Source organism: Mizuhopecten yessoensis, unplaced genomic scaffold, assembly GCF_002113885.1.
Source record: "Mizuhopecten yessoensis strain PY_sf001 unplaced genomic scaffold, ASM211388v2 scaffold8833, whole genome shotgun sequence".
In the NCBI taxonomy this organism is placed as follows: domain Eukaryota; kingdom Metazoa; phylum Mollusca; class Bivalvia; order Pectinida; family Pectinidae; genus Mizuhopecten; species Mizuhopecten yessoensis.
This window is the reverse complement of record NW_018407744.1, coordinates 294,950-306,084: the sequence shown is the minus strand read 5'-3', so window position 1 is coordinate 306,084 and position 11,135 is coordinate 294,950. Positions and strand designations below refer to the sequence as shown.

Sequence of the window (11,135 nt, the reverse complement as noted above, 5' to 3'; positions counted from 1 at the left end):
GTAAAAATTGTACTTGTAATTTTTGTAATATTTAATCCTTAGATCTACCACACAATATTCAGCAAGAATATTGCAAGTATTTATTATTAAAATGAAGACAATCTGGGGATGAAATTAACCTTGGTAAATATAACTAATTGTTACTTCAGTCATCCCTTCTTGATCATTACTTAATGAAAGAGCACACAGACTAGCACTCTAACCCCTTCCACACACGACTGTACTCAAACATTCACAGAGACCAATGCTGAACGTGGCCACCATAGCAGTGTAGACAGTCGACTGTGAAATAGTAGTACAATCCGGATTAACAATATATAGAGATATAAAACAACAACGATACATTTTGTACTTATATTCTCTATAGTCAACATGCCACAGACAACAATTTAATGAAAACATTGACAACAAATTTTAGACATCTTTGAGGAATTGAAGTCAAACCAATAAAAAAAAAATCAAATATTGTACACAATGATAATTAACTATTTCATTACTTTGACTCGCAGGCTTCAATTTGACTTCAAAACCTCAAATTGCCCTTATCAAAGTAAATTTACATTCTATAAATTAGCTCATTATACATTTAAAGGAAGTTTCAGCTGCCCAGAAAATATTTCACATGGACAGTTTTCAAAGAATAAAACATGAAATGCAAGAAAAAGTTACCCTAATATTTAAACATATGTAGTTCATAATGTTTAACATCAAGACAAAAATAATCTGATGGAGGCATAATTTGCCATAATTCTTAAAATATAATCTAAGATCTGTGGTCAGAAACCAGGAGTTACTGGGTATTGTAACAAAAGGTAATGTACTAAAACGTAGGTGCTTACACACTTGTGTAACAAACAGGGAACAGAATGGTACCTGATGCAGTATCAGATCACTACCTCCTATTACCTTTCCACTTCAAAATTGTCATTAACAGGGAAATACTTTCCACAGCCCTTCCAACTTCACCTTGTCAGTCACAAGGAGAAGCATATCTCCACTCACTCGAACCCTTCCGTCTTAAATTTATCAGTTACAAGGAGTGCTAATATCTCCTAAACCCTGTGTGGTGACCACCCAAAACTAATAACTGTTACAGTGCCACCTCCCCTCAACCCAACCCAATGCAACTCCACTACTGAACCAGGTCATGCCATAATATTCAGAACATCATATAAAATAGCTCCTTCCACACAAACACTTCAAATTCAAAAAACAAACATCTGCCTACATCTACAAATATCACTGCATCAATCAAGAATAAGATTACTGAGTTTGTAACAAGGTAGTGACTTACTTGCATATTCAGCAAAATTTTCAAACAAATTTTATAAAACAAGTTAATTCTGATCAAACACATGAAGTATTAGTCAGTGATGCTTTATGATGTAAAACCAAGTAAACAAGTCGTCATTGTACGAATTAAAAAAATGGTGCAGTATTAATTGAAAATGGGGGAAAGAAAACATTGATTTAAAAGGAGACAAAAACTTTTTGTTTGAAATCTGAATGATTGTAAAACTAGTGAATACCACACAACATCACTTTGTTAAGACATGGGCGTGCAAGGATGCCATATAAAAGCAAGACCAAGTTGATCAGTGTTTCCTTGGCTTCACTGGGGGCAACATTGCACACACAAAGCAGTGCACAGATATCAACAATTCTGACAAATGCTCATTTAACATTAGACTGGTTGTTTATCAATTTGGCATTTGTCTGGACACAGCAAAGGTGGGAACAAAATCATTCTTAACTACAGTCACAACATCCAACAATTAGACAATCACAATAACATCTCTCATCGATATAAGCAACACATTCCATGACTTTCACACTCACGCTTTATGAGAATATCACAATATTGCATGACTATATCACAAATCGTACTGGTTGAAGCCCTTGTGGGGCAGCACTTGCTTTGCCTGTCTGACAGACAACAAATCACTCCTCACCACCAAGTCCGTGGGACGTCATCCTAGTATTGTAAGCATAGATAACAAAGTCAATGGACACACTTGAAGGAGTGAAAAAAATTAAAACAGAAATTACAGATGAGATTTGGCCATTTGCAGCAAATCAAATGCTCAGTCACATTAACTGCCATGTGGTCAATTCCATAATATTAGTACAATACAAAAATCAATGTTTGTCTGCCACACAACAGTGTCTAGGTGTGTGACTAAATAATAAAGTAGGGTGTGTCAAACATCCTGTCTAGTGGCACCGCACTTATCCACCACATACATCTTCAGCACACAAAATAGTTAACAAAATATTGATCTTCGATCAGTGTTATACAGGTTACATTATTGTTCTGTCAAAAGTAAAATAAATACTCTGCAACACTGTGGCAGAATCTTAAATCTGCTCTAAAGTTGCACAAAGAATAAATATCTCCCATGCTCCTACTGTACAGTTTTGTCATGGGTTAACATAATAAAAACATCTCATCATCATAAGTCTTTTTTGCTGTACTTTTTATCAAGGCCGAGACCAATTCTGTAAAGTTACAAACATGGTTAGACTTTGTTTTGGTCACAAACCTGATAGCATTGATACACATTGTATATCCCTGTAAATCGTTGCTATATTAAAGATACAACAACTTATGGCCACGGCTACAGTTTCTGCCTCGATACATCATTTTCCGGTACTGACTATGAACAGTCAGAATAAGGTCAATTTCCACTGCTGGCTACCATCATCAGTATGGAACCACATACTGGAGCACTAGAAATCATGTAACTATTCCCCGACTAATCACACAGCATGTAGCTTGGTCAATTTTCCGGTGTTGCCTAAACGATCACCTCCTGTCAAATGTTGTTACATGGGTCAGTTTGGGAAGTGGAGGGTCCCGCGACAGCAGCTTCCAGGTCTCCAATTGAAGCCGAGGTGTTTAGGCTGTTATCTGTCTGGTACTGTTTCCCTTTAGGGTCTATGTCTCCCTCCTCTTCCTCCTCTAGTCCTTCTGGGGGCTTCATCTTGGCATATTCCTCACGCAACTGGTTATAGTGTCGCTAAACAGGGCGAGACAAAACAGTTTTTTTTTCAAATTTAAGATTTGTTTGAATCAACAGAAACAATAATCAAAATGGGTTACACATATTACGCAATTTTATTAGTGTTTTCTTCCAAATACTTCATGATTCATACAAAACAATGAACTTAATCTACATCTTACTTTTTTTGTCAAAATTAGCAATACCCATATCTATAGCATAACCATTTATTTCCATATTGTGGTATACTATTAGAGTCTTAAAATAATAAATTACCTTCAGAGCAAGGGTACTGTGAGCGATTGTGCGCCCTGTTCTCTTGTCGTTACAGTAAGACTCCATCTCAGCTATCCAGTGCTCACACTGCCGCAAGATGTGATGGCGTTTGAGCCAGTTGTGTCGATGGACTACCTCCTTGAAGCAAGGTGTTGGGTTGCGTACCTGCTCCAGCATAGCCCATTTAACAGTAGCCTGCCGGATATTAGCATCATACTCTCGTGAGCTAGCAGTCCCTGAGGTTGTGCCACGTGACCTTTCATATCCTGGTTCGTTGAAGTATGGTTCTGATACCAATATTAATGACTGGATGGACACAAGCACCTAAGATTAAAAAAAAGAGAGGAAATGATAGAAAAAATGACAGGTTCATCAATTTACATAGTGAATTATGTTGAGAGATGTCCTATCTCCTCTATTGTCTAAAGAACAAAAAAACTGATCTAGATTTTAGATGAAGTTCACGAAAATAGCACACAACACACAGTCCAATAATATTTAACAAAATCTTTGTCTATATTTTCCGATGACTGTATAAATTTTATCCTATAGTATCTTTCCCACAAACCTATGTTTAGGGATGGTGTAATGCATCTCTCCCACAAACCTATGTTTAGACTGCTTGAACAACGTTAAATTTGGCATATATTTTTATCATTAGAATATCAATACCAAGTCAAGCTTGAAGCATGTTACTTGATCATGAACTATTTTTACCATCTACAAAACCTTGCATATTTCTTGTATCTCTGAAACTGAATTTGAGATGCCTGTTCAATACATTTTATTATTATTCCATGAAATAGACAAACACATTTTATTTTGTTTTGAATGCAAGGTAGTGTCAATCACCCTCTGAAAATAGGTAACAATGATGTCAAGGCCATTGCATTCTGATGTCAGCAACAAACAAAATACGGTATTTTCTATTAGTGATGATTCTAAATATTTCAGTTAATAGACAGATGGAAATCGGTAATAAAGGTCAGGTATTGAAATACAACACATGTCTCTTTTCCCCCAATTGTGTAGCATATCAGAGAAAAGTGAAACATGGCATAAAAATGGGTATTCCAGTTTTACTGGCAAGGGGCTAAAACATTAAAGAAAATATTCTGTATACCTGTAAAAAGCTAGATGTGTTTGAATTCCATTTCTCTTCTGGTCTGCCATGCCATGTGTTCAATACACTCAAACAAACCTAGGGTGGAAGTGACAAAAATGGAAACATCACTGACATTTCATATCCTCAAAATGCAACAATGTCAATGTCTAAAACAAACACTCTCTTTGAGTATTGGGTAACTTATCCCAATAATAGTTAATATAAAATAATCATAAACTAAGTGTTTGACACTGATCAGTATGCTTTGCATAGTACCATATTTGACATTAACATTTTACTGTGTTCTAACAGCCAAACATTTTACTGTGTACTAACAGCCACACATTTTACTGTGTTCTAACAGCCACACATTTTACTGTGTTCTAACAGCCACACATTTTACTGTGTACTAACAGCCACATATTTTACTGTGTACTAACAGCCACACATTTTACTGTGTACTAACAGACACACATTTTACTGTGTTCTAACAGCCACACATTTTACTGTGTACTAACAGCCACACATTTTACTGTGTTCTAACAGCCACACATTTTACTGTGTACTAACAGCCACACATTTTACTGTGTACTAACAGCCACACATTTTACTGTGTACTAACAGCCACACATTTTACTGTGTTCTAACAGCCACACATTTTACTGTGTACTAACAGCCACACATTTTACTGTGTACTAACAGCCACACATTTTACTGTGTACTAACAGCCACACATTTTACTGTGTACTAGCAGCCACACATTTTACTGTGTACTAGCAGCCACACATTTTACTGTGTACTAGCAGCCACACATTTTACTGTGTACTAACAGCCACACATTTTACTGTGTACTAACAGCCACACATTTTACTGTGTACTAACAGCCACACATTTTACTGTGTACTAACAGCCACACATTTTACTGTGTACTAACAGCCACACATTTTACTGTGTACTAACAGCCACACATTTTACTGTGTACTAACAGCCACACATTTTACTGTGTACTAACAGCCACACATTTTACTGTGTACTAACAGCCACACATTTTACTGTGTACTAGCAGCCACACATTTTACTGTGTACTAGCAGCCACACATTTTACTGTGTACTAACAGCCACACATTTTACTGTGTATTAACAGCCACACATTTTACTGTGTACTAACAGCCACACATTTTGCTGTTAAGGTGGAATCGACAATATTTCTACAATGATTGTTATCAAAAAAACAATCACTGTAGCCAACTGGCTTATTGCAAATGTTTGTATAATGGAAAGAGATTGAAAACCTTAATTATGAAACAAGATAAATATAAAAACGTCATGTTATACACTATATCTTTATATATACATGTACAAAAGTTATCGTTAGAATAGGCTTGTTACATAAAAAGAAAACAAATGTGTTCACTGGTATGAAAATTAAATACCTATTCTTAACTATGTAATATGTCTCACCTTGCCATCATTGTATAAATTGGGATTAAATCTAATGGTATGATTTCCAGTGGTTTCTAGGTTGATGAATGGTGGAGAGTTTGGGTAGTCCTGTGGGAAGTACACATCAAACTCGAAGCAGCCGTTCTCATAGGGAGTGTCAGCAGGACCAGTGATCATCACCTGAAAGGCATACACACTCATTACACTCATCCAAAATACATTTACAGTAAGCTAGAAAGTGCCTATAAGACATTAATGCCCCCTCCGCTCTTTAGTTGAAATATAAATAGCAACAGTGACCTTGAGACCCTGAAATTCAAACTAATCTGAGGTGTTCTCATATTGTCTTTTTTTTTTATAAACTTTGATAAATATGTTAAGATATGAAGTCAGTCAAGTCATGAGAATGAATCACAGCGTGACAGACCAGACATTGGTGACGCTATATGCCTCCCCACCTCAACCCTCTATTTAAATGGCCTGCACATATGAAGTCTGAATATTAAACTAACTATAGTGCCACTGAAGATGTTTATCTTCGAACAGTAGAAAGCTAACTGGTGCACATTTCAATACTTCACAATCATCAAAATATAGGTTTATACAAAATATTAAAGATTGTTCTTTTTAACATTGTAAAATCATATCACTTCACTTTGCTTTCAATTAAATATGTATTTACAATTTTGATTTATATGTACTGGTAATTGTTGTTCTTTCTGAACACAAACCTACCCTGTAGAATTTACTTTCTTTACTGTACAAACAGTATTGCTATTTTTTTTTTATTTCTATGTCTTAAAACTAAATCCTACCTTCATGATGTCAAGACGTTCCTCATCACAGCGGACAAACACACAGCTACCGGCTGAGAGGGGTAGTGAGGTAGACAGAGTGACAGCCTCCTGAGCGAGGCGACGTGTGCGGGCTGGGTTGTTGATTTCACCAGCTGCCTTCACATTGTTCTCGTAGTGGTGCGGTGATGTAAACTTGATCCCATTACCATCATCTATTACCAAGTCTGAGGTATCTGTTGAAAAAAGGCAACAACTTCCATATAACAATGCACTTTTTGCAGTTACTATTCATCTAGGCCGTCATTACCTCCTCTGTGTTGATCAGATATCATATCATGTTTATTTAGCCTACTATGTTTCAAAGAAATCTGTCAAAAAATGTAGGAGATCTCCGGACAAAAAATTCAAATACTGAAATGAACAAATGGGAATCACTTTTGGAAAAATTGTCGAATCAAAATTCTTTTTAGGGAGACACAACTTCATATCCTGATTATAATGTATACCAAGTTTCAAAGAGATCCGTTGAAAAATGTAGGAGTAGATTATTGGACAAATATCAAATACTGAAATGAACAAAGGGCAATAACTTTTGGAAAAATTGTCGAATCAAAATTCTTTTAAGACAGACACAACTTCATATCATGATTATAATGTATACCAAGATCGGTCGAAAAATGTAAGAGGAGATTGCCGGACAAACAAAAGTTTATGCTGGCCGGACAACACCATACCATAATACTCCCGTCAAATTTGACGGGCGTTTGAAAATGTAATATTGTATTTATAGTCTAAAATGAATTGTACATGTATGAATGATCATTTTTTATTTTCATTTTATTAAGACTTGATACAGGAGGTAAATTCGTCTGAAAATTTTTAAGCAGCATTTTTACTGCTTGTGCAAGTTCAGTTCAGTTAAGATTTTAGACATCTAAGAAGTACACTACCAGTGAATACTGCAGATGTAAATAAAGGGACATACCAAATTGGAGCACCTTCATGGCCTCAATGTATTTCCTGTCCTGGGTTTCCTTGTATGACAGACTGTCCAGGGCAGTCTCTTCATTGTCTATACTACTGTTGTCACACACTGCAAAATATCACATGGTTTTATAGTTGTACAGCTTGGTAGATTGCAATGACCTGGGGAAAATTCTATGGCCGACAGCATAGCTTGGTTATAACTTCCAGCCAGCAGGCTGATATACTGCATATGGTACTATGACGGCCTCCTAACCATATGTACTATGACGGCCTCCTAACCATATGGTACTATGACGTCCGCCTAACCATATGGTACTATGACGGCCTCCTAACCGCAGGCTGATATACTGCATATGGTACTATGAGGCCTCCTAACCATATGTACTATGACGGCCTCCTAACCATATGGACTATGACGGCCTGCTAACCATATGGTACTATGACGACCTCCCCACCATTTGGTACTATGACGACCTCCCCACCATATGGTACTATGACGACCTCCCAACCATATGGTACTATGACATCCTCCTAACCATATGGAACTATGACGGCCTCCTAACCATATAGTATTATGACGTCCTCCTAACCATATGGGACTATGACGTCCTCCTAACCATATGGTACTATGAAGGGGTACTATGACATCCTCCTAACCATATGGCACTATGATGGCCTCCTAACCATATGGTACTATGTCGGCCTCCTAACCATATGGTACTATGAAGGGGTACTATGACATCCTCCTAACCATATGGTACGATGACGGCCTGCTAACCATATGGAACTATGACGGCCTCCTAACCATATAGTATTATGACGTCCTCCTAACCATATGGTACTATGAAGGGGTACTATGACATCCTCCTAACCATATGGTACGATGACGGCCTGCTAACCATATGGAACTATGACGGCCTCCTAACCATATAGTATTATGACGTCCTCCTAACCATATGGGACTATGACGTCCTCCTAACCATATGGTACTATGAAGGGGTACTATGACATCCTCCTAACCATATGGAACTATGACGGCCTCCTAACCATATAGTATTATGACGTCCTCCTAACCATATGGTACTATGAAGGGGTACTATGACATCCTCCTAACCATATTGTACTATGATGGCCTCCTAACCATATGGTACTATGTCGGCCTCCTAACCATATGGTACTATGACGGACTCCTAACCATAGGGAACTATGATGGCCTCCTAGCCATATGGTACTATGAAGGCCTCCTAACCATATGGTACTATGACGTACTCCTAACCATATGGTACTATGACGGCCTCCTAACCATAGGGAACTATGATGGCCTCCTAACCATATGGTACTATGAAGGCCTCCTAACCATATGGTACTATGACGGACTCCTAACCATATGGTACTATGACGGCCTCCTAACCATATGGAACTATGACGGCCTCCTAACCATATGGTACTATGAAGGCCTCCTAACCATTTGGTACTATGACGACCTCCTTACCATATGGTACTATGACGGCCTCCTAACCATATGGTACTATGACGTCCTCCTAACCATATGGTACTATGAAGGGCTCCTAACCATATGGTACGATGACGGCCTCCTAACCATTTGGTACTATGAAGGCCTCCTAAACATATTTATCTATGTTTTTTTTTTTATGTAGTCCTTTTGACAGAAAGTTAATTGACTATTGAATATTAATTTGTGTTCTACAAAACTTACACATGAAATTTATGAGCTATAGAATATGTGATAGCACAACTTTTCAGTTAATAGTAAGCTTATACTAAGTGGTCTCCTAAATGATATGATATAGTGCAAATAAATAAAGTCTATTTCGCTGTTAAGTGTTACCTGTTGATTTCTGTAGCCTCTCTGTGGCCACTTTAACAATGTGTGCAGTCTCCTGGATGTTTGGTATGAGTAGGGCAAGACCTTCATTCTCCTCCTCATCTCCAGCCTGGCCGTTCTTACCTTTATTGGACCTACAGAAAAACATGCACACAGAAGGTAGTATCTTCAACACCATTTGTATGCTGATTTTCTTTTTAGTATAGAAGGTAATTTCATTTAAAGCTTTTTTTTTAATTTTGTTTTTGTGAAAATTCTCTAATAAGAATCAAGCTCTTTCTTGACCAATATGATCTATAGGATTCTGTCTGAAAGGGTAAAATAAAATTGCACTTACTTGAGACGGCTTGCATAGGTGTCCACACACACCCTCATTTTATCCAGCAATATCCCTACAGCTGCTGTGGAGTCAGTGTTGTTTTCCTTATCCAAGGGCAGCAGAAGTGGCACAAGGGTGGGGCACACGGCAATCCCCCGTAAAAGTTCCAACAGTGAACGGTACAGAGGGATATGGCGTGCCATGTCCAGCACAGAGTCATTCCTAAGGTATGATGAGATTGCTGGCACCAAACAGGACTGGCTTAGCAGCTCAGGAATATTGGGTGGGAGGAGCATCTTCTCTGAGGGAGCTGTGTAATCTAAATCCTCAAAGCATTTTGGGACCTCACCACTTGGATTTACATAGCTTGCCAAGACCTGCAAATTATTAAAACAATGTTGACATTAGGTTTACCATCAGTTGATCAAAATATGCTGCACAGGGCTTTATCAGTGTGGAGTTAGATGTTAACATTAATTTCAAGTATCTTTAGCAATTATAGACAGTAATTTTGAACGTAACGTAAACAGGAAGGTTCTGTGACAACTAAGTGATGCACCATAGGTTTACCACAATTCCTCAATTATGTAGAAAGTGCATTATTTGACATTCAAAAGAAAATGAATGGACCAGGTTAGATAACATAGTACAAGGATAGTGTGTTACCATATATTATGGAACACAGCCTTTGTTTTCTATTAGTGAGGATTCTACTTTACCTGTAAGAGGCAGGCGACGTGCTCCTCCTCACTCTTCTGTCGGACGAGAGCCTGCTCAGCATCCCAGCTGGAGGTGGTGGAGCCCGTACCAAAGCCTGTACCCTTGGCCCAGTACTGCTGTGACTTCTCCTCAGACGAGTGGCTTACAGAATTCACAGTTGGCGTGGTGGCAGTCTGCATGGCAGACAATATCATTTGGGCCTGAAGTATACAAACAAATCGTAACTACCTGATGTCACCATAAACTAAATGTTTCTCATTTTCAACCTTGAACAAAAAAGAAACTGGGATAGAATTGTAACATATATAGAAATGTACTCTAAAGACAAGGAGGCACATTTTAGCAGTGCATACAGTATATACGTAGCTGGTAAAATGAACTACAAGTCAACAATTAGCAAAAATCTGATTCAATTTTACTGTTTTTTTTATTTATTTTGTGTTAGTGTAAAATTAAGAATACTAACAATAACACATGGTATTGCCAATCACACTTAAACCCTCACAATCGGAACTGATCCAAAATGTAAAGTGTATATCGACTTGAGGTGAATGACTGAAAATACTCTATAAATATAAATTGTAATCTTCAAATGGTCAAAACACAAACTCACAAAAGTGATCCTGGTAATGAAGATATG

The 11,135-nt window shown here is 37.6% G+C and overlaps 1 protein-coding gene across 4 annotated transcripts in view; it reads right to left on the bottom strand.

Annotated features, from left to right (window-relative positions):
• The window catches only part of LOC110456693 (baculoviral IAP repeat-containing protein 6-like), a 55,583-nt gene continuing 44,448 nt past the window's right edge, over nucleotides 1–11,135 (bottom strand). For all 4 annotated transcript variants that reach the window (XM_021507575.1, XM_021507576.1, XM_021507577.1 and 1 more), the window contains 9 exons: nucleotides 10,495–10,695; nucleotides 9,794–10,152; nucleotides 9,460–9,590; nucleotides 7,609–7,716; nucleotides 6,642–6,856; nucleotides 5,845–6,006; nucleotides 4,402–4,479; nucleotides 3,279–3,602; nucleotides 1–3,020 (listed from right to left, as the gene is read on the bottom strand). In XM_021507575.1, the coding sequence (XP_021363250.1) occupies nucleotides 2,817–3,020; nucleotides 3,279–3,602; nucleotides 4,402–4,479; nucleotides 5,845–6,006; nucleotides 6,642–6,856; nucleotides 7,609–7,716; nucleotides 9,460–9,590; nucleotides 9,794–10,152; nucleotides 10,495–10,695 (1,782 nt within the window). In that variant the 3' untranslated portion in view covers nucleotides 1–2,816. The remainder of the gene's footprint in view (nucleotides 3,021–3,278; nucleotides 3,603–4,401; nucleotides 4,480–5,844; nucleotides 6,007–6,641; nucleotides 6,857–7,608; nucleotides 7,717–9,459; nucleotides 9,591–9,793; nucleotides 10,153–10,494; nucleotides 10,696–11,135) is intronic.